General features: G+C 40.1%; 1 protein-coding gene and 1 long non-coding RNA gene across 3 annotated transcripts in view; one reads left to right on the top strand and one right to left on the bottom strand.

Annotated features, from left to right (window-relative positions):
* LOC103162148 overlaps positions 1–21,947 on the top strand; it is a 28,798-nt gene extending 6,851 nt beyond the window's left edge. Inside the window, exon 3 of the long non-coding RNA XR_003485350.2 lies at positions 20,228–21,947. This is a non-coding gene — a long non-coding RNA (uncharacterized LOC103162148). The remainder of the gene's footprint in view (positions 1–20,227) is intronic.
* On the bottom strand, positions 402–23,169 carry Znf605 (zinc finger protein 605). Of its 2 annotated transcripts, XM_027415859.2 has the most exons (5): positions 23,035–23,169; positions 8,012–8,186; positions 4,595–4,715; positions 4,056–4,148; positions 402–3,068 (listed from the first exon to the last, which is right to left on the bottom strand). In XM_027415859.2, the coding sequence occupies exons 2-5, from the start codon at positions 8,024–8,026 to the stop codon at positions 1,369–1,371; spliced, it is 1,929 nt and encodes a 642-aa protein (XP_027271660.1). In that variant the 5' UTR covers positions 8,027–8,186; positions 23,035–23,169; the 3' UTR covers positions 402–1,368. The 2 variants fall into 2 exon arrangements, with proteins under 2 accessions (XP_027271660.1, XP_027271661.1); XM_027415860.2 differs by lacking the exon at positions 4,595–4,715.
* Positions 23,170–24,334: the final 1,165 nt, after the last annotated feature.

Here is a 24,334-nt window from a genome sequence, read left to right as displayed (position 1 = left end):
AAAAAGTCATTTCAGTAATGTTTTGATCCCTATTAGTCCCATTTGAACCTTTAAAAAGTTATATATATATGTATATATATATACATGTTCTTTAAAAGTTTTAGACCAGGCTGGCCTCAAACTCACAGAGCTTCTCCAGCCTCTGTATCCCAAGAGTTGGGACTAAATAAAGGCATGTGACACTAACTATGCCTAGCACTTTCTTGCTTCTTTGAATGCCAGCTCATTTTTTTTCCCAGATGGTTTCTCTGTGTAACTCTGGCTGTCCTGGAACTAGCTTTGTAGACCAGGCTGGTCTCGAACTCATAGAGATCTACCTGCCTCTGCCTCCCGAGCGCTGGGACTAAAGGGTTGCATCACCACTGCCCAAGTATTTAAAAATAGGTAATGAAAGCTAGGCATGGTGGTACATGATTTTAATCACAGCACTCAGGAAGTAGAGGCAGTACAAAGCCAGTCTGGACTACATACAGAGCTCTAAGCCAGAAAGGATACATAGTGAGACCCTGTCTCAATGACAACACAAATCTAATAGAGAGGATTTTGAATATTCCTAACGGAGAAATGATAAATTATGAAAAATACATATTAAACCAATTCCCATGATCTGATAATTACATATTATATATGTGTATTGAAATGCCATACTGTATCTCCACAAATATAGACAATTTCTAGAGGGCAATTAAAAACATTAAAGTAAAAATATTTCACATATATACATTTTCTATCTGTTTGAGACAGGAGAGTTTATCTGGTCCAGTATTCCTCCACAGCAGAAAGCAAATGTCTTTACAAACACACTTGCTGTTTCAAACAGATTTTTGTAGTAATTCATGTACAATGAACACGACTTCCTCACAAAATCAGTTGAGTAGGATCACACTAATTACACTCTTTGAATCGGCAATTTGAACTCATTCAGATTATCCTTTTTTTAGGATTTTTTAGTAGTCAATGGGTTGTCCTTTCTGATGAAATCTTTGGCTCACTTTATACAGTAGCTTTCTCCTGTGACTTCTGACTGAAGGCTCTAGCACTATCTCTAGAAGTACTGAAAATATTGTTATCCTGACTACTTATCCAAGGTGCAATAAGTTGTGTCTTCTGGGAAAACTACTTTTCATATTATCTACCTCTACAGTCTCTTTTCTGAATTCTTTCTTCTAACTCCTACAATTTTTTCTTGATGGTCTTGATAGGAGACTCTTTTATGTATTCTCAAGAAGTGTTAGGGGAACATCTGATAGCATCTATCCAAGTTCCTTACACTTAGGTGAGTTCTATATTACATATGATTTCTTTGATGTATGATAAGCTGTAACTTCCTGATAAATGCAGTACCACACTGACTGCACCCACATTACTTTACTTATCTCTTGTGTGAATGGCTTGATGCCTCAGAAGATGTGATTTTCTAGTGAAAGATTTACCACATTCACCACAATTATAGGGCCTCTCTCCTGTATGGATTCTCTGATGAACCATAAGCTGTGTCTTCTCAAAGAAAGCTTTTCCACAATCACTGCATTTATAGGTCTTCTCACCTGTATGATTTTTCTGATGCTTAATGAGCTGCACTTTTTGAACAAATGCTTTCCCACATTCATTGCATTCAAAGGGTTTCTCCCCTGTGTGAATTCTCTGATGTCGAAGGAGTTGTGTCTTCCATGCAAATGCTTTCCCACAGTCATTACATTCAAAAGGCTTTTCTCCAGTGTGGGTTCTCTGATGATGAATGAGGCTTGATTTCTCACTGAAAGTTTTCTCACATTCAGTGCATTTGTAGGGTTTCTCACCTGTATGTGTCCTCCGGTGTGATATCACACTTGACTTCTGGGAGAAGGCCTTTCCACACTCATTGCATTTATAGGGTTTCTCCCCAGTGTGAGTTCTTTGATGTGTTAGGAGCTGTGACTTTCCAAAGAATCGTTTTCCACACTCATCACACCTAAAAGGTTTCTCTTTTAAGTGACTTTTTTGATGTCTTACTAGCTCTGACTTCTTGAAAAAGGTTTCTTCACAATCACAACATTGATATTTCTTCTCTCTTTTATGGGTCATCTTATGTTCAATAAGTTGTGCCTTTCTGATGAAGGTCTCATCACATTTCCTGCATGCATATAGTTTCTCTCCTCTGTGAATCCTTTGATGTCTAATGAGAAGTGAGTTCTCATCGAAGGTTTTCTTACATTCACTACATTCATAAGGTTTTTTCCCTGTATGTGATCTCTGATGAATAATAAGGTGTGAATGCCAAAAGAAAGTTTTTCCACAATCACTACATTTATGGGGTTTTTCTCCTGTATGTTTTCTTTGGTGAATGATAAGTTTCAATTTCTGAGAGAAAGCTTTCCCACAATCACTGCAAACATAAGGTTTGTTTATTTTATGAGTTGCCTCATGTCCTGTTTGCTGTGGCTTCTTGCTGAAGGCTTTTCCACCCATACTACTGGTATTGGGCTTCTCTCCAGTATGAATTTTCTGATGCTGAATGTACATTGACTTACTACGGAAAACCCTATGACACTGATTGCAACCATATGGTTTTTCTACTGAGTGAGTCTTTTGGTGAATAGTGAGCAGTGACTTTTGTGCAAAACTTTCCCCACATCGAATGTACTGATAGGGCTTCTTTTTTATATGCTTTTTCTGGTGACTAGTAATCTGTGATTTCTGGTTAAAAACTTTACCACATTCCAAACATAAATAGACTCCTGACTTTGTTAAATGATTTTTAAATCGACGTGATTCTTTACTGCTAGTTTTTGTACATTTCTTATAACCATGGTATTTTACTTTACCACAGGGTCTGTCAGATTTTAGATAAAACAATAATTTCTTACTGGCCTTGATTTTTTTTCTTCCATCATTACTTTTAACATCAAAAGGATGTTTTAGACTTTTCTCACATTTGCCACATTTATGCATTATCATTTCTAAACGAACAGAGTTCATGTTTGACTGAGATGTTTTCTCTGAAACATCATTTCCATTGCCTCTCTCCTTTCTTTTAAGCTTGTCTTGTTTATTTTGTGAACGTACTTCAGAAGTGTCTAGCCAGATTTCTAAAAAGGAAAAAAAAAAAAAAAAAGGAACCACATGGTATAATTTCTGCAATGATTATATTTACAAATAAAGCTTCTGAAATACAGCCTACTATCCTGGGGAGAAGGTAAGCCCACAAATAATGTATACTAATTAGGCTAATTTCTTTTTATTTTTTGGAAACAGTTTTACTATGTAGCCCACACAGGCCTCGAACTCAAAATCCCCGACACAGTCTCCTAAATACTAGAACTCCAGGCATTTGTGTGGATACTAAAACATGAAAGTGAAATTTTAATGTGGTAGCACATTTAGAAGAGCCACAGTACCTGGCATTTACTCTAGAGTGATGGCCACCTAGGCTTTGAAGTAATCTTTTGTAAATCTCAGTGATTATTATCTGAGATTTATTGAGTTGCTTTTCCTTTAGATGCTTCAGAATCTTTACATGACCTCCGTTACAAGACATTCCTAGCAAACCAGCAAGTCTTATAATGGCTGAGAATTGCTTAAGTTTATAGCCAGCCACCCAGGGCTATAAACTGAGAATCTATATAAAAAATTGAAAATAAATTTAAACTGGTTTGACTAAATTAGACTGTTGCTGCTATTGTGTGGGCACGTAAATTTCTGCACTTTGCTTCTGCCACATATTGGCATATAGGATCCTTAAATCTACCTACTTTTCCCAAAATAGAGTACTACTTCCAGTCCAGTTTGTAATTCTGACTTCAAAATTAACATCTAATAGTCTTTAAAAATGCTGATAAATTCAAAGTTTTATCATTGATTTCCAGGCCTTTATTATCTTTTACTCTCAAATTATTATAACTATAATATCCTCAAATATTTAATTACAAAGATATTTTCTACCCTGGGGCCTTTGCCACTACAGTTGTCTCAAGACTTAGGAACTTTAAATACAACTTATGAACAATACTTCAAATGTACTCATCTGTTTTGAGACCTAATTTTCACTCTTTCTAATAATGCTTGTTATTTCTCACCTAAAAAGTTTTGATTCAGGATTCCTTCATTTATTAGAGATGCCTCTTGTTGGTCCAGCTTGAAAGCTACATCAGGTTTGATGGTTTGGTAACCTGTCAATTAGAAGTAGAGAATTTAAGCCCAAGTGCTTAAACTAAGAGACTCAAACACAAAGAACTTTTTGATTATTAAGACCATGAAATGCAGGAGCTGGAGTAATAGCTCAGCAGTTAAGAGCATTTGCCTAGGTTCAGTTTCCAGCACCCACATGGTGTGTTTCACAACTATTTGTAACTCCAGTTCCAGGGGATCCAACCCACATCTTCTGACATCTGTGGGCATCAAACATGTATGGTCAGGCAAAACACACATGCACATAAAATAAATAAATCTTTAAAAAAAATCCTTAAAGACTGTGACATAAACCAAGTGATTGAAAAAAATCAACATATATAGGAATGGTATAGAAATGAAGAAATGTGAAATGTATATCTAAATCAGTAAACACATTAGAGGAATGGTTACTGTGTGCACACTAAATTACAGTGGAAATTCTCACCCAAGAAGACAAGGCTGCTGCAGTTCTCCAACACCACATCTCTGTACAAGCTCTTTTGAGTAGGGTTAAGCAGCTGCCACTCCTCCCATGAGAAGTCTACAACCACATCCTCAAATGATATCTGAAAAGCACAATCTCTGTTTGATGTGAAGTGATGATCATGGAGGCCTTGCAGAATACAGGCTTGCTTCTCTATTTGTAGCAGACAGCCTTTGTGATCTCTGACTCCCACCATGGGTGTTATGTATACTCTTTAAAGTGTGAGCTGACCTCTCTGACTACAGGACATTAATGGATGAAGTGATAGGCTGCTATTTCACAGATTAGGTTATAAGAGAATTTAACTCCCTTCTTGAAAGTTTGTTCTCTCCCTGGGAAAATCTGGTGGTAACACTGTAAAGGAACCTTACAGAAAGCCATATACAGCAAGAAACCAACGCTCAAACATTCCTATGAGGGTGTATAAATTAGATCATCTCACCTTGGAATGACCTCAGCCCTTCTGAACATTTGGATTTATGTATTATTCAAGACTGTTCCAGAATCAAAGAGGAAAGTATCTGATAAACCACATAAACTATAAGAGAAATGTTTCTTCTTATACACTGAGTGTTGGGACCATTACTCACACAGAGATGAATAAACACTATGATATACTAATATTACATTATACTTTGAAAAAACAAAATGTTATTAAAATTTGTGTAATTGTGAGCTAGGTATGGTGTTTTACATTTGTAATCCCAGGTACTAGGAAGGCTGGGGTAGGGGACCCCAGTACATAACAGTACTGTCCCTGGCTGGCAGTGGTGGTCTATACATCAGATTCTAGGCCAGCCAGGGGTACATAGTGAGACCCATTCTCAAAACATTAAGAACAAAACAGATTGCCCTCCCCCACACAAAAATCCATTGCTATTATGAATTCACACATCTACATACAAGTCCATTTAATGAGAAATTGAAAAAGGGTGTCTTTATAAGTAAAGTAGTTCTTAAAAAAGATTTCACTGGTATTTGAGAACAGTTTTCAGCTAAGCAGGAATGAGTCATAGGAATGATCTCCAGCATGCCAGGCTTCTGCCTACTAAACATCAGGCATACCCCTAAGCCACTGACAAAATGAAGCTATATGAATACACGGACTCATTCTTCTTTCATGTCAGAACTTGTAAGCAGCTCTTTTGGTATCATCTAAAATGCAAATGTTTAATGACTAATGTTTCTATAGGAATTGAACAATACAATGCTGAGTAGAAAAAAGTCATGTCAGAGAGTCTTTAGTTTTTCAGATGACTAGCAAATAAAGCATTGTGAGTATAAACGAGTATATATGAGGGTGGGACAAAACAGGTTGCAAGCACTAGGTATGAGACACTGGGGTTTGGCAATCTTCAGAGAGAATGCAAACAAAGAAGGCAGAGAGAGTGACATTCCAAGAAAGCTATGAAAGAGTATAGGAGTATAACACGGGTGTGGGAGAATGATGACAGGGACAATTGGGCTCTTACTGTGAAAGCTAAAGCCTGGAGTAAGCAGAGGCCAACTTTTACTGAATTTAGGTAAATGTTTAAAATGCTAGTACCAATGGGCCAGAGGATACAGAAGAAAGGAAAAGATCTAGAGAAAGCCCCAAGGATAGAGACCAAATAGGACATCTTTTGCCTTAAAGTTGCAATACCAAAGGTACACAACTTTGTATTTGGATTAATGAAAAATACTAATAAGTTATGTAGGGATGGAGTTCAGTGGCAGAATGCTTGTCTAACGTGCCAAAGCCTATCACTAGCATCACAACAACAACAATAAACAAAATAAAATGTGTGCTCATACACACACACACACACACACACACACACACACACACACACACATATCAAATGTATTAAGATTTTGTGAAGTTGTCACTTAAGAATCTGTAATAGGAGGTAGACTTTGTTTTTTGTTTTTTTTTTTTTTTGAGACAGGGTCTTTTTATGTAGTCTTGGCTGTTTTATAACTCACTATATAGACCAGGCTGGCCTGAAACTCACAGAGATCTGCTGCCCTTGCCTCCCAAGTTCTGGGATTAAAGACATGCACCACCACCACCACCTGGCTGATCTTGCCTTTCAAATATGCTCTCAAAACAGAATTATACTACAGTTAAGGCTATATGAAAGCACAAGGGGTGTCCTTTTACTAAGGATAATGGTAATGGCCCTTGGTTAAAATAAGATCCTCTCTCAAACAAAACAAAGCAAAAACAGACAGATAAATCCATACTAAACAAATGATCCAGATCAGATTAAGAACTCAAGGGAAGAAGTCTTATTAGCATAATTGCATAATAATATCTGTTCTTACACTTTGAGTTCGGATAGCCATCTAGCACTAACTTCTGTGGGTATTCTGATCTCATTGATACTATCTCAGCCTGAAGACATTCAAATCAACTCCAACTTGCTGGCAACAATTTGGAGTCATAAATTCGTGCTAGGGGAAAAGTGTTCATACAGAACTTGGAAGCTCCTGGCTCTTTACTGGGTTGAACAATTGTTTCCTGTTAAAGCAACTGCTAAAACTCATTCAAGTCATGAAATTCAGGAACTCCTGATCTTCCTGGTTTCTGAATCCCAGATGGTGGGATTATATCAACTGTATCCATCTTAAGGTCATGGTCTTATGCCTTCTTGCATTCCTAGCCCAGATGCTTTATTCCCGGTTTCTTTGAGGTCTTCCTTGGGGGCTCATCAAGATCTCCCTAGGATACTTGTCTTCAGTCTGATTAAGGACTCAGTACTTCTCCATTCCCAGCCCTTGTGCAGGTTCCACTCAATACTCCAGGTCTATAAAACTGATCCCCTCCCTCCTCCCAAAAAAGCCTAGCAGTAGTGGTACATGCCTTTAATGATAGCATTTGGGAATCAGAGGCAGGCAGATCTCTGTGAGATCTAGGCCAGCTTGATCTGTCAAGCAAGTTCTAGGACAGCCAGGGCTGTTAACATGCAAACCTGTAACAAACAAAAAAACCCAGAAGAAATTTGATTGACAGACTATGAGTATCAGGTGAAGGTCTATAATGACCAGCCTGATAGATGACTTAGTTCTTCTTCCTAAAACTATAATTTCCTTTCTTAGCTTCTATAAAACGATGATCCAAGTTCTTTAAATTCACATTCTAAGCATACATCAAGGAATTCTATAGGAAACAGTCCTGGGAAATATATGTAGGTATTACAGGGTTGCTATTTAAGACTTTGTTCACTAGATAACCCATTTAAGTAGCTATTAAACAGTTTTGTATTTTCTCTTATTATGATTCAAATTTATTTACAGTCTAGATGTTAGACTTTTCCTGTTGTATGTAGATTCATGTATGCCTCATTACATCTATAGAGAAAAAAAAACTGCCATGGATATAAACAAATAACTCACCTTTGACTCAGTCATCTTCTCCTATGCTCAAGAAACTCAGAACTGTGACTTCTCTCGGTCCTGATTCCAAAAAGTAATCTCTGGTCAAAAGTCTGAAACCTAAGGACACATTCTCATTCTTGATTCCTCCTTCTGTTTGTCTCACAGGAACTGTATTATGCCTGAGGGCAGTAACCTATGGAGATAGCAGATATGTTATTTTAGTTAATGTCACTAGTTTGCAGGTGTAAATCTTGGTTTTTCCCTTGCTGGAAACTCAGATAATTTAAAGCTTCAGACAAGATGTCACAAACAGTGGGTATGAAAGAGGATGGAGTATGACATCCTGGCATGTCTTGTTCCTGGCCACATCTGGGCCAGGTCTGTACCACACTCCATCCTTAAGAACCCTGGCTCTGGGCTGCAGAGATAGCTCATTGGTTAAAGCTATTGCTTCTCTTCCAAAGGACCCAAGTTTAATTCTTAGTATCCACATTGGGTAGTTCTTAATTGCCTCTAACTCCAGCTTCCCCCTCCAGTACAATAGACACTTGTACAGACATATACACATAAATAAAAATAAATTGTAAAGGAAAAAAATACTCTGGCTCTACTCAAAAATTCAGACTAAAGCAAGTCACCCCATCAGGTCAAGTAAACAAACCTAGCATGAACAGCACTTAAAGTAAGTATAACAAACTACAAAAAATTACATTCTAATGCACACAAGTACTTACAATTTTGTTTCTTCATTGTTGTGGACCAGGTCACTTACATTTAACTAGATGTGAAGTCAGAGCTAAAGACTTATGGGTCACCTATGGATAATCTTTTCTTCCTAAGAAGGAAATGCTAAGATGAAAACAAAACAACTCCTAACCAAAAACTTGGGGAATTAAAAAAATTCTACCTTATATAATAATTTTGCCAAATGTAATATGTTCAAGACTTGCAACCTATAGCTGCAGGGAGTGCTCAGATGGTTTAGGCATGATGACAGACTATCTCTGAAACTACCAGTACCAAAGCAGGTTACAATAAAGCCTGTATATCAGTTTCTATAGGCAAGAAGCCAATACTCTAGCTAAGAAGATTCAATGTGAGTAAAAGATCAGGACGCAAGTTAGACTGAGCAAGATTAGAGAAAGAAACTTCTAAGTTGTCTTTGTGTCTTAATACTGAGAAGACTATGACTGAAATCTCCATCTATCTGGGGCTGAAGCAATGGCTCAGGGATTTCGAGCACTGCCTACTCTTGCAGAGAACCTGGGTTGGAATCCCAGCACCCACATGGTGGTTATAACCACCTGTAATTCCAGTTCCAGGGCATGTAATGCCCTCTTCAATACATGAGGGCAAACACTAACATACACATACTTTTTTAAATGAGTAAATCTACTAGGATTTAAAATAAAAAAGGAGAAATCTTCACATATCTGCCTCAAAAGAGGCAGCTTGTTGAATAACGCTATGAGAAAATCACAGGCATCAAAGGCCATCAGAGGCAGAGGTGGACATGATTAGGGATGACCCAGACAGTGGTGAACAAACCTATAGAAGGGGAGGCTTAAAGCTAATACAGTCCTGGGAACTTTCTATTATTTTAATTGATTTTTTTTCTTTTTCAATACAGAGTCTGAAGTAGCCTATGTTGACTTCAAATTGGATATTTAGCTGAGGATAACCCTGAATTGGAACTAGAGGTTGGGCCACCATGCCCAGCTAGATTTTTTTCCTTCCTTCCTTCCTTCCTTCCTTCCTTCCTTCCTTCCTTCCTTCCTTTTTTCTTTCCAAAACAAAACTTTTTTCTTTCTTTCTCTGTTTGCCTGGCTATCCTGGAACTTGCTCTATAGAACAGGCTGGCCTCAAACTCAGAGGTTGGCCTGCCTCTACCTCCCAAATGCTGGGATTAAAGGTGTGCATTAGCACACTGGGCTCAGATTTTCTTTTAAGGTATGACAAGTGAGATTAAAGTATGTGGTGGAGAGCAAATAGTACTTCTCTACTTAGGGAGAATTTGTGTATGCCACAAGATCCAGAAAACTGAGGGAAAAAAACAAATTTAACAAATCCACCAGACCAGGTAGGCTAGGGACTGTTTCCGGTCTGGGTCCCGCTGCCCTCCTCCAGGACACCAGAAGGGAACCTTCGTCCCATACCCACCAGGAGAGGAAGAAACTCCTGGTACAGCCACCGGAAGAAAGGATGGGAAGAAGACAATATAAAAGCACATTCAACATCAGAAAAACCAATATGACACCACCGGAGACGAGGGACCTTACACCAGCAAGATGTGAACATCATAATGCAGATGAAGCAGAAGAGAATGACCTTAAAATCATCTTCATGAAAAATGATAGAGGGGGCTGGAGAGATGGCTCAGCGGTTAAGAGCACTGACTGCTCTTCCAGAGGTCCTGAGTTCAGTTCCCACATGGTGGCTCACAACCACTTTTAATGAGATCTGGTGCCCTCTGATGGCATGCAGTCAGAAGACTGTGTGCATAATAAATAAATAAAATCTTAAAAAAAATGATAGAGGGCCTCAAAGAGGATATGAGAAAATCCCTTAAAGAAATGGAAGAAAAAACAAACCAAAAAATACAAGATATCAACAAATCTTTCAAGGAAACAGTTGAAGACCTAAAAACTGAAATAGAGACAATAAAGAAAGCGAAATCTGAGGGAATGCTGGAAATAGAAAAGCTGGGTAAATGATCAGGAACTACAGATGCAAGCATAACCAACAGAATACAAGAGATGGAAGAGAGAATCTCAGGAGTTTAAGATACACTAGGAGAAATAGACTCATCAACCAAAGAAAACCTTAAGTCCAACAAATCCCTAACACAAAATATCCAGGAAATATGGGATACCGTGAAAAGACAAAACCTAAGAATAGTAGGTATAGAAGAAGGTGAAGAATTCCAACTCAAAGGCGCAGAAAATATATTCAACAAAATCATAGAAGAAAACTTTCCCAACCTAAAGACAGACATGCCAATGAAAGTACAAGAAGCCTACAGAACACCAAATAGACTGTACAAAAAAAAAAGTCTCCTCACCACATAATAATCAAACACCCAAACATACAGAATAAAGAGAAAATATTAAGAGCAGCAAAGGACAAAGGTCAAGTAACATATAAAGGCAAACCTATCAGAATTACACCTGACTTTTCCATGGAAACTCTGAAAGCCAGAAGGTCCTGGATAGATATTCTACCAACACTAAGAGACCACAGATGCCAGCCCAGACTACTATACACAGCAAAGCTTTCAATCAATGTAGATGGAGGAAACAAGATATTCCATGACAAAACCAAATTCAAACAATACATATCCACCAATCCAGCCCTATAGAAAGTTCTGGAAGGAAAACTGCAACCCAAGGAAGTTAACTAAAACCAGAAAAATACAGGTAATAGATAATCGCACTTTACCAACAGCCAAAAGGAAAAAGGGATAGAATCCCACACATAATTTCACCACCACCACCACCAAATCCAAAACAGGAATGAACAATCAATGGTCATTGATATCACTCAATATTAATGGTTTTAACTCGCCTAAAAAAGACAGAAGTTAGCAGAATGGATAAGAAGACAGATTCAATCCTTCTGCTGCATACAAGAAATACACCTCAACTTCAAAGACAGGTGGTACCTAAAAATTAAGGGTTGGGAAAAGATTTTTCCAATCAAATGGACCCAAGAAACAAACAGGGCTAGCAATCCTAATAGCCAACAAATTGGACTTTAAACTAAAATCAATCAAAAGAGATGAAGGAGGCCATTTCCTACTCATCACAGGAGAAATCCATCAGGATGAAGTCTCAATTCTGAACATTTATGCCCCAAATACAAAGGCATCCACGTTTGTCAAAGAAACTTTACTAAAACTCAAATCCCACATAAAACCTCACACACTTATAGTGGGAAATTTCAACACCCCACTTTCACCACTGGACAAGAACACCAGACAGACACTTAACAAAGAAACAAAGGAACTAATAGAAGTTATGGCACAATTGTGTTTAACAGACATCTATAGAACATTCCATCCAAATACAAAAGAATATACCTTCTTCTCAGTGCCACATAGAACCTTCTCTAAAATTGACTACATACTTGGTGACATAGCAAACCTCAATAGATGCAAAAAGTTAAAATATCCCCCTGTATCTTATCAGACCACCATGCTTTAAAGTTAGAATTCAACAACAACACAAATTGCAGAAAACCTACAAACTCTTGGAAATTAAATAATGCCCATTTGCACAATTCCTGGGTCGAGGACAAAATAAAAAAAGGAATTAAAGATTTCCTAGGATTCAATGAGAATGTGAACACAACATACCCAAACCTATGGGACACTTTGAAAGCAGTGCTAAGAGGAAAGTTCATAGCCCTAAGTGCCCACATGAAGAAACAAGAGAATAATCACACTAGAGAATCAACAGTACAACTGAAACCTCTAGAACACAAAGAAGCCAATACACCCCAGAGGAGTAGATGCCAGGAAATAATCAAATTGAGGGCTGAAATCAATAAAGTGGAAACTAGGAGAACAATACAAAGAATCAATATAATGAAGAGTTGGTTCTTCGAGAAAATCAATAAGATAGACAGACCTTTATCCAAACTTACCAAACAGCAGAGAGTGAACATGCAAATTAAGAAAATCAGGAATGAAAAGGGGGACATAACAACAGACACAGAGGAAATCCAGAGAATCATCAGGTCATACTTTGAAAACCTGTATTCCACATGTGAAGTAAGCTTGTTCCTAATTTGAACTAAAAAAAATTTTAAAAAATGACACAGAAAAATATGGACATTACTACAGAAAAAAAAGTGATGAAAATGTAGTCAGGACTTTCATTGTAAGGACCAATGATCATATTAAAATGTGTCAAACGTTAAAAAAAAAAAGGAAAGAAAGAAAACCTGTATTCCTCAAAATTCAAAAATCTAAAGGAAATGGACAATTTTCTGGATAGATTTCACTTAACTAAATTAAATCAAGAACAGATAAGCAACTTAAATAGACCTATAACACTTAATGAAATACAAGCAGTCATCAAAAGTCTCCCAACCAAAAAAAGCCCAAGGCCAGATGGCTTCAGTGCAGAATTCTACCAGAAATTCAAGGAACAGCTAATAACAATTCTCCTCAAAGTATCCACACAATAGAAGCAAAAGGGTCATTACCAAACTCTTTTTACGAGGCTTCACTAACCTTGATACCCAAGCCACACAAAGATACAACTAAGAAAGAGAACTACAGACCAATATCCCTCATGAACATTGATGCAAAGATACTCAATAAAATACTGGCAAATTGAATCCAAGAACACATCAGAGAAATCATCCACCATGATCAAGTAGGCTTCATCCCAGGGATGCAAGGATAGTTCAACATGAAATTTCCATCAATGTAATCCACCATATAAACAGACTGAGGGAAAATAAACACATGATCATCTCACTAGATGTGAAAAAGCCTTTGACAAAATTCAACACCCCTTCATGATAAAGGTCTTGGAGATATCAGGGATAACAGGAACATACCTTAATATAATAAAAGCAATATACAGCAAGCTGACAGCCAACATCAAATTAGATGGAGGAAAAACTCAATGCAATTCCTTTAAAATTGGGGACAAGACAAGGCTATCTCTCCATACCTCTTCAATATTGTCCTTGAAGTTCTACCTAGAGCAATAAAACAACAAAAGGAGATGAAGGGGATACAAATCAAAAAGGAAGAAGTCAAACTTTCACTATTTGCAGATGATATGATAGTCTACATAAGTGACCCGAAAAACTCTACCAGGGAACTCCTAGAGCTGATAAACACATTCAGCAAAGTGGCAGGATACAAGATTAACTAAAAAAAATCAGTAGCCCTAATATATACAGATAATACATTCATGGAGAAAGAAATCAGAGAATCATCAACCTTTACAATTGCCACAAACAACATAAAGTACCTTGGGGTAATGCTAACCAAAAAAGTGAAAGTCCTGTACCTTAAGAATTTTGAGTCTCTAGAGAAAGAAATTAAAGAAGATACCAGAAAATGGAAGGATCTTCCATGTTCTTGGATAGGTAGGATCAACATAGTAAAAATGCAATCTTGCCAAAAGCAATCTACAGATTCAATGCTATCCCCATCAAAATCACAGCACAATTTTTCACAGACCTTGAAAGAACAATTCTCAACTGTATATGGAGAAACAAAGATCCAGGATAGCCAAAACAACCCTGTACAATAAAGGAACTTCTGGAGGCATCACCATCCTTGACTTCAAGCTCTATTACAGAGCTATAGTCCTGAAAACAGCTTGGTATTGACACAAAAACAGCCAGGTAGACAAATGGAATAGAGTTGAAAACCCTGATGTTAACCCACACACCTATGAACACCTGATTTTTGACAAAGAAGCAAAATTCATACGATGGAATAAAGAAAGCATCTTCAACAAATGGTGCTTGCATATAGAAGACTGCAGATAGATCCATGTCTATTGCCATGCACAAAACTTAAGTCCAAATGGATCAAAGACCTCAACATAAATCCAGCCACACTGAACCTATTTAAGACAAAGTGGGAAATACCCTTGAATTAATTGGTACAGGGGATTGCTTCAGGAATATTACACCAGTAGCACAGACATTGCAATCAACAATTGATAAATGGGGCCTCCTGAAACTGAGAAGCTTCTGTAAGGCAAAGGACACAGTCAGCAAGACAAAACGACAGCCCACACACTGGGCAAAGATATTCATTCACCAACCCCACATCTGACAGAGGGCTGATTTCCAATGTATACAAAGAACTCAAGAAGCTAGTCTCCAAAACACCAGGCAATCCAATTAAAAATTGGGGTACAGAACTAAACAGACAATTCTCAATAGAGGAATCTAAAATGGCTGAAAGACACATGAAGTGTTCAACATCCTTAGCCATCAGGGAAATGCAAATCAAAACAACTCTGAGATACCATCTTCCTCCTGTCAGAATGGCCAAAATCAATAACACCAATGGCAGTTTATGCTGGAGAGGATGTGGAGAAACGGGAACACTCCTCCACTGCTGGTGGGAGTGCCAACTTTGGAAGTCAGTATGGCAACTTCTCAGGAAAATGGGAATCAGCTTACCACAAGATCCAGCAATTCCACTCTTAGGCATATACCCCAAAGAAGCATATTCATACAACAAGTACATCTGTTCAAAGATGTTCATAGCAGCATTATTTGTAATCGTCAGAACCTGGAAGCATCCTAGATACCCCTTAACTGAAGAATGGATAGAGAAAATGTGACACATTTACACAATGGAGTACTACTCAGCAGAGAAAAGCAATGGAATTTTGAAATTTGCAGGCAAATGGATGGAACTAGAAGAAACCATCCTGAGTGAGGAAACCCAGTCACAAAAAGACAAACATGGTATGCACTCATTGATATGTGGATTTTAGTCAGTGTAAAGGATCACTACAATACACACTGCCAGAGAAGCTAGTAAACAAGGAGGACCCCAAGAGAGACATACATGGTCCCCTAGAGTGGGGAAAGGGAAAGGATCTCCTGAGCAAATTGGGAGCATGGCAGGGGGAGGGGAGAGGGAACTAGGAGAATGAGAAGGGGAGAAGAGGAGGGCTGAGGAGGACATGATGGGGCAGGAGGTTGAGTTGGGGGAGGAAAAGAAGAGAGCAAGATAAGAGATACTATAATAGAGGGAGATATTATAGGTTTAAAGAGAAATCAGGCACTAGGGAAATGTCTGGAGAACTATAAAGATGACACCAACTAACAATCTAGGCAACAGAGGAGAGGCTACCTTAAATGCCCTCTCCTGATAATGAGATTGATGACTGACTTATATGCCATCCTATAGCTTTCATCCAGCAGCTGGTGGAAGTAGTAGCAGACACCCACAACTAATCACTGAACTGAACTGGAATCCAGTTGCATAGAAGGACGAGTGATGAGCAAAGGGGTCCAGACAAGGCTGGTGAAAACCACAGAAACAGCTGACCTGAACAAGGGAGAGCTTTTGGTCCCCAGAATGATATGTAGGAAACCAGCATGGGACTGATTCAGACCCCATGAACGTGGGTGTCAGTGAGGAGACCTTGCAAACCTATGGGGCCCCTTGTAATAGATCAGTACTTATCCCTAGCATAGGAATGGACTTTGGGATCCCATTCCACACAGAGGGATACTCCTTGAGCCAAGACACACGGGGGTGGCCCTAGGCCCTATCCCAAAGGATATGACAACTCTGAAGACCCCCTATGGAAGCCCTCACCCTCCCTGGGAGAAGAAAGAGTATGTGTGTTGGGGGCCATGGCAAAAGCAACCTTGGACCTGTAAGAGACTTGGGCTACTTCCAAGAAAGCTGCCAGCATAACCCATTATGATTAAAGAATAGCTGCCTTCAATCCTTTCCTCCCTGATACATAACACCTGGGCTCATAAAGTATCTTATAGAAGGAAAGATCCATTTCGTGGTCGGGTTACCTAGCAACCCTTCCCCTTCTAACCCACTATCTAACACCTGCACCCTGTGACCTTGGTAACTTCCTGCACTCTCAAGGACTCACGCACGGGGCATTCTCCCCCCCCCCCCATTTGGTTATCAGGCATACGGCTTCAAACAACTTCTCCCTGCCTGCCAAGTTCCCCGATTGGCACCCCTATATAAGGTCCCTGTGAAAAATAAAAATTTGCGGCTTGATCTGTCTTGCTGTGGTTCCTTGTTCTCCCTGACCCTATTGTTCTAGGTTCTTTGGTGACTGCTGCACATCTGGGTATGAGCTCTCGCAGTGCCCCTCAGGTCGGGGCATTTCTGGTGCCCAAATGTGGGGCTCCACCCTCTTAGGACCCAGGACCCCTTGTCTCCACAGTCGATTCTCGACCTTTTTCCTAAGCGACCGCAGCCTCGCCCACGCAGAGGAGGTCCTGCAACAGCTTGCGTGAGATCTCCATGGATCATCTGCCCATGAGACAGACCCGATGTTTAAGGATTGAGGCGATGAAGAGGTACATTATGGGGCAGACATTCAGTAAACACGATTTGTTTACTATAGGCCTCAAGGAGACTCTCAGGACACGAAGAACAAGGGTTAAGATAAAGATTTAAAGGAATTTTTAGATTATATAGGGAATCTCTGCCCTTGGTTTCCCCAAGAGGGAACCATTGATGTAAATAGATGGAAGAGAGTGGATGACTGTTTAAAAGATTACTATGAGACTTTTGGGCCAGAAAAGGTCCCTGTTTCCATTTTCTCCTATTGGAATCTCATTATTGACATCCTCAGGGTCTGTAATGACTACCCTGATATCCAAAATCTGATCAAGGAAGGAGAAAGACCCTAAAGGAAAATTCCCGATCCCCATCCAAAGTGGCTTCCCGTTCAACTTGTCCTTCCAACTATGTACCCACTGTCCCATCCACCCTTACTCTCCCAGAGTTATAGTGACAAATGGTTACTCCCTAATGACTGGCAAAGGCTAGCATGTGCTTCCCTCTCAGGAGGAGACTTTGTCGTGTGTAAAATTGAGTTTATGGAGAGTTGCAGGGACTTTGCTCACTGCAACCAAAAGAAGACCTGTTTAACAGACAGGTCTTCTAAAACCTGTCTGTTAAACATATGGCCTTTAATGGCACGGGGCATTTAACTTGCTTTAATTGCAAACAACCTGGTCACTTCTTTAGAGAATGCCCTGCTCTCAGAACTCCTACAATTACAGGTGTGAAGTGGCCGCTTCCCTCTACTATATGCCCACATTGCCAAAGAGGCAGATATTGGGCTAATGAAAGCAGATCTAAAACTAAAGCTCAGGGCCTACCCCTACCCTCACAACATCTGGGAAACTTCCTACGGGACCGACCCTGGTCCCCAAGATCTTAGAAACTGCTTTTTCACCATTCCCCTACACCCTGAGGATAAGCCTCACTTTGCCTCTAGTGTTCCCCAGGTTAATTTCCAGGGCCCTATGCCTCCCTACTAGTGGAAGGTTTTGCCTTCAGGGCATGGCCAACAGCCCCACCTTAACCCCAAAATTTGTTTCTCTCTCTCTCTCTCTCTCTCTCTCTCTCTCTCTCTCTCTCTATATATATATATGTATATGTATATGTATATGTATATGTATATGTATATATGTATATATGTATATATGTGTATGTGTATATGTATATGTATATGTATATATATATGCCTTCTGTTTACATTCTTTGGCTGCTGCCCAGCAGGAGCAGCTTTCCAGGTGCCTTCGAGATTTAACTTCCAGCCTAACTCAAAGAGGGCTCCAAATAGTACCTGATAAAATTCATATGTATATGTATCTGGGGTACTAACTACACCATCTAACCCCACAAATTAATTTACGCACCCCCCCTCATTTTTAACTGAAAATGTAGAGAGGCAATAGCTAATGGTGGAGAGCTAGGAGGCTTAAAGGATTTAGCCAAATTGCTCTCACAGGAGATAAGAAAATTTACAGCCACAGCAGGCAGCCACAGATCATTTATAATAGGTCAGCCCAAGCCCAGAGGACAGAGGGCAAGAAAGGCCAGGGCCAAAATCAAAACACTTGCAGCCTTTGGGAGCTATTCCCTTCTCTGTCTCACTGACGCCTGGTCAAATGTATAAAAAATACTATTAATACAACCAATTAAAACTGTTTTAAGACCTTATGGAAAAAGAAAGACAGCATAGAAAAATTTGGATCTGTTCAAATTTTGGATGCTCACAATTCAAGAATTGGCTATAATTGCTTTGTTACAAGAGATTTCAATTAGGGATTTTTCATTTCAATACACTGGCTATAACCTAGGCAAAAGGAATGATGGAAAATGTGTGCATGTTCTGTGTGTACGGTGTAGCCACACCTGAATGCATGGTATGTGATTGTGAGTGCATGAATGCTGACAAAAGAAACTGCTTAAATTGCCTTGGATATGATTGCTTTGGATATACTTAAAAAGCCACCTAAATTGCTTTAAATATAGTTAATAAGAACATCCAATCAGCCTCGTTGACTTAGGAGCAAAGGGGAATCTGTGTGGATATTTCTATGAAATTTGGCAGAGGAGAGGATACAAAAATCCTCAATTTTTAATGTCAGCTAGTGAAAAGTTTAACAGGATGGATTAGAAAAGGCTGCTAAAAAACCTTTAAGTAAATTTTCAAAAATTGTTTGGGACATATGCTAAATTCTAAAGAATTTAAGGCTTAAAGATAAAAAAAATTATGTTACTTATGTCAAGTAACAAGTTGATTAGTTATTTCTAAATAACGATTCATTGGGCATTTGTTTTTGCTAAATTTTCGGGGAACATTGATAATCAATTGCAGCTCATAGGCTGTTACAGTTTATACTAATATATTCTCCCCCCCAAAATAGTAAGAAATAATCTCATAAAATACTATGTCAATTTTTACTGTTCTTCTAATATAAGAACAGCTTATATTATAAATGGTAAAAAAAAAATATACAGAACAGACTGCTCTAACCACAGCTCAGGTCATCAAGTTACGAGCTATTGCAATGGTCTTTCAGCATCTAATAAAATGATTCATTTAATTTGTTTTAATAATCATGTTTAATTAATTTGTTAATAATCATGTTTTTAAGGCTCTTTAAATAATAGAGACAATTCTATACATAAAAATTATAATGATCATGTTAAAAATGTTAAATTCAAAATGCTATTCACTTATAAAAATTGCCATGTTTCATGGGCCACATAAAATTGTTTTTCCCTGCCTACTGGCTACAGGGAACGAGTCAAGAGATTGATTAATAAAATCCATCGATTTGTTAATAGATAGAGAGAACTCTACAGTCTCATAACTTTCATCATTAAAATAACAAAATCTCTAAGAAAACAATTTGGTTTAACTAAAGAGACTGCTTGTCAAAACTGCCAAACAATAAGGTGTACCCACAATGTTTATCTGTACCTAATTTAGGAATGAACCCTAGAGGTCTACTTCCTAATCATCCATGGCAAATGAATGTTACTCATATTACAAAATTAGACAAATTAAAATATATACACATGACAATTGATAGATATTTAAATTTCTAAACATATGACTATTTAATAATGTTTTCCTTACATAGGAGTTCCAAATATAATAAATAAATAAAAATAATAAAAACAACCTATACACCAAACAGCAAAAAAAGGGTGGAGGAAATGTTTGTGCTTTCTTACAGGAAAACAATAAAACAAGATGGCTGCTGGACCGTTTGGAGATATGCGTGGAGAAGAGGAAAACTGGCATGCTGAGATAAAATAACCACCCCTCTCCTCCTCCTGAAAACCCCACCTCCAAGATCACCCTTAGCCAGCTCATGGGTTCCGGTCCCTGGGTGGCACCTCCCATTTTCAATTCCCTTAATTCATTCTCACCTCTGCAACCTTACCCTGTCCCTGCTGATTCCTCCTAGCAATGCCTGGTGGGTCTGTTCCGATGGCCTCACCCCCCTGCATTTATAACCCTTTGTTCCAACAGGGCGAGATGTGTACTCTTGTCCAGCTAGTCCCACGGCTCTCCTACTACCCCTCAGAGGAATTTTTCCCTCCCCTAACTCCCACCTCTGCCCCTCTCCTCACTCGCAGGGAACCCATCTCTGCACTAACTGTGGCTGTCTTGCTTGGGCTAGGAGCTGCTGGAGCAGGAACAGGCATATCATCCCTTGCTCTATCCTCCAAACGCTATGATGAACTCAGTACCACTATTGACTGGGATGTCCAGAAACTACAGGCAGGAATAACTGACCTTGCAGACTCCCTACGGTCCCTAAGTAAGGTAGTCCTTCAAAACCGCAGGGGATTATATCTACTTCTCCTTCAACAAGTTGGTCTCTGTGCTGCCCTGAAGGAAGAATGTTGCTTCTATGTAGATAAGACAGGATTGGTAAAGGATGCAATGAAAGAGGTTAGAGAAGGATTGGAAAGAAGAAAACTAGGGAGGGCCAAAAACAAAAGCTGGTACCAAGACTGGCTCTCTACTTCCCCCTGGGTGATAACTCTCAATTTTAGGACCTTTTATAGGGCTTTTGTTGTTAATTTCTTTTGGCCCCTGGGCATTTAATTGCTTAACTGGCTTCATTAAACAACAGATAGATTCTCTCATTGCTAAGCCCATTCAGGTCCATTATCATCATTGAGCCACTCAGATGGCGGTCATGATTTCACTCATCACCCCCCCTCCATCTCCATCCAGCCTTAGGGGACCCTACCCTTTCAACAAGCCCTCTTCTTGGTGCTAACATTTCCAGGCATGTCTGCCACCTGGCTCATTTCAGGGAGAATGACTGCTTACAGACAGCAAAGGGACGTTTATAATAAAAGGTAAACTAGCCTGGATCCCTCGGAGGCATGCTCATTTGCAGGGAGGTTGATGTCTATAACACCTCCCCTCCCAAAAAGACATCCTGGGAGGTCCAGGGTTGCTCGACCCAACCTAGCTTGGCAAAAGGCCCTTTTGACGCAATGCCCACCACTCTTCCACAGGAGGATCGAGCCCCTGCCTCCTCCTTTCTCCTTTGAATAAAGTAAAAAAGGGGGAGATGTCAGGGGCCATGGCAAAAGCAACCTTGGACCTGTAAGAGACTTGGGCTACTTCCAAGAAAGCTGCCAGCATAACCCATTATGATGAAAAGAATAGCTGCCTTCAATCCTTTCCTCCCTGATACATAACACCTAGGCTCATAAAGTATCTTATAGAAGGAAAGATATAGTTCATGGTCGGGATACCTAGCAACCCTTCCCCTTCTAACCCACTATCTAACAGGGGCATATCCACACCCCCTCTGGTTTGGTTATCAGGCATATGGCTTCAAACAACCTCTCCCTGCCTGCCAAGCTCCCCGATTGGCACCCCTATATAAGGTCCCTGTGAAAAATAAAAATTTGCGGCTTGATCAGAAACCTGTCTTTCTGTGGTTCCTTGTTCTCCCTGACCCTATTGTTCTAGGTTCTTTGGTGACTGCAGCACATCTGGGTGTGAGCTCTCACAGTGGCATATGAGACAGGTAGGGTTTTAGTTGGGGGAGGGTGATAGGGGAGGAGGGGAGGGAGAGGGAACTGGGATTGAAATGTAAAATAATCTTGTTTCTAATTCAAATTAAAAAAGGGGAGAAAGAAAAAAAGGAAACTTAACCAGTTTGTTTAAAAACCCTTTTGTTGGGATTGACTGGTGCGTAGTTCATTTAATCATCTGAGGCAAGAATAAAAATGGAGGACTTCCGTTCAGGTTTGTCATCATTGATAACAAAGGAGAGGCAGACATTTTATTGTACGCGGATGAGAACCCTTTACAACGAGTCTCTCCTGGAATACAAAAGGCAAGAGATTTCTTAACCTCTGCTGTTTCTCAGGAAGACAGGGTTCTAATGTCCTTACAGCAATATGCATTCCAGTTAATGAAATCCATGACACAACCGAATCTTGTAAATCAACCCCCAAACAACGCCATATTTGCTGGCACCCAAACGACACATCATTGTTGTTGAGGTTCGCTGACAAAAAGGTCACACGTAACCTGCCACCCAAGACTCACTGGCACACAGACCTACAAAGCGCTTCCACCGAAGGACTTGTCCGTTGAATTCCACTGGTTCTTCATATTCCAAGCCTACTCTCTCCGACTAGAATGATTTATTTACCGATGCTCCGCCATTTAATCCTCTAGGGTCCCCTCCCACACAGGGTTGCAGCATCAGTAATAACTCCTCCGCTTCACCCACCTCCACCCTCACACCCCCCCCCCCGAAACCCCTCTTATCCTCACCCTCCCGTCCTCCACGGCCCCAAGCTCGTTACATACCAGGACACTTTGCGGATGCCCTAAACGCATCAGAAGAACACCCAGGGACCCCGTCCCACCTCAACCCAAACCAAGAAAAGGATCGCAACACGTCCATTCTGCGCATGTGCCATGAGCCTGTCTAAGGGCTCCGCGGTGGCTTCGACCAGTTCCCGAACTCTTTGGGGTCTCCCGGCTGAGCCATCTCACCTTGCACTGTCTCCACTGTGGCGCTTACTGTGGATCTGACAGCCTCAGTGTGGATGTGACCCGATAGCGGAAGTGTCTATACAGGACTACATTTCCCAGAATTCCAGTGGCTCAAATGTGGCGGGGACTGAATGGTGGGCTTCAGTCTCACAAGCCTCTCAACACAACGTAATTTGTTTTCGTTGTAAGGAGGTGATGGCGTTATTTCCGTCCCCTGGCCTCTGATTCCATCTTTGAATTTTCACAGTTTAGTAGCACTGAACAAAAAGAACGGAAATAAATGAAATGAGAATTAAAGGAAAATAAAATACAGCTGAAAATTAACTGAATTTTTAGGGCTGGAGATTTAGTTCAGTTGGTAGAGTGATGCACTGCACAAATTGACCTAAGCCTGTAATCCTAACATTGGGGATATGAAGGCAAGAAGACCAGAGGCTCAAGATCGTTCTCACCTACACAGCAAGCAGAGACACACCCTGAGCAGAGACAAAGAAAGACCCTTTGGCCTTGAAACCAGAGCCAAATCTGACCCCAAGACTGTGCAGAAAACTAACCAATCTCTGAACAGGAGATCTAGCCAATCTGAGTTCAGAGACTGAAATCTGACCCATCCCTACCCCTTGGAAAAACTCTGCCCCCTGAGAATCCTTAAATAAACCCTGTGTCTGTTCAGCTTGTGGCTGTTTGGGCTGCCTGGCTGTCTTCTGCTATTCTTCCTGTATTCTTCCTTCTTAATAAGCCCCTTGGATGAGCTTTGTGTAAAGACTTTTTGCAGTGGAGCAGAGATGACCTTGGGCAGAGCAGAGAGAGCAGGACTGTAACAGTTTTGCGGGTGAAACTTAACCTTACCTGCCGAAGCAGAGCTGATGGCTTCAGGGAAACCATCCCTGAAACAGGACAGTGACCTGTGGTGTTCCTTGGCTCCCGAGTTCCAGGATACCTTTCCATCTGAGCGTGTAACACTCAGTGTTCTGAGACTCCCGAGTGCCAGAATACCTGTCCCATCTGATCCGCCCAAAATGCTTACATTTGGTGCCGTGACTTGGATAGGCTCTCCTGTTGCGTATGATCCCCATCGTGGTCTGAGCCGCACGGTTTCTGACTACGGCCTTCGGGCCTCTATTAAAGCCCTGGTACCAGGCGCCGAGTATCTTCTGACTTAGCTGGGGTAAGCCTGACTCCCGTTGAGTTGGGTGAGGAAGTCACGATATCAAGATCTCCCACTATTCGGTACCACGAACACCGAGGTTGCGATCCCATCACCTCGACAGCTTCTCTAAGTGGCATTTCTGAAGGAAAC

This window comes from Cricetulus griseus, chromosome 4 (genome assembly GCF_003668045.3).
Source record: "Cricetulus griseus strain 17A/GY chromosome 4, alternate assembly CriGri-PICRH-1.0, whole genome shotgun sequence".
NCBI lineage: Eukaryota > Metazoa > Chordata > Mammalia > Rodentia > Cricetidae > Cricetulus > Cricetulus griseus.
The sequence above is the reverse complement of the archived record's forward strand: the minus strand, read 5'-3'. Positions and strand labels throughout refer to the sequence as shown.

Excerpts from the sequence above, each read along its gene's own strand:
- Znf605 (XM_027415859.2), bottom strand. Across the intron at positions 4,149-4,594 it reads CAGCAGCCTTGTCTTCTTGG|GTTACCAAACCATCAAACCT; the intron begins GTGAGAATTTCC and ends TCTAATTGACAG. Across the intron at positions 3,069-4,055 it reads CCTGAATCAAAACTTTTTAG|AAATCTGGCTAGACACTTCT; the intron begins GTGAGAAATAAC and ends TTTCCTTTTTAG.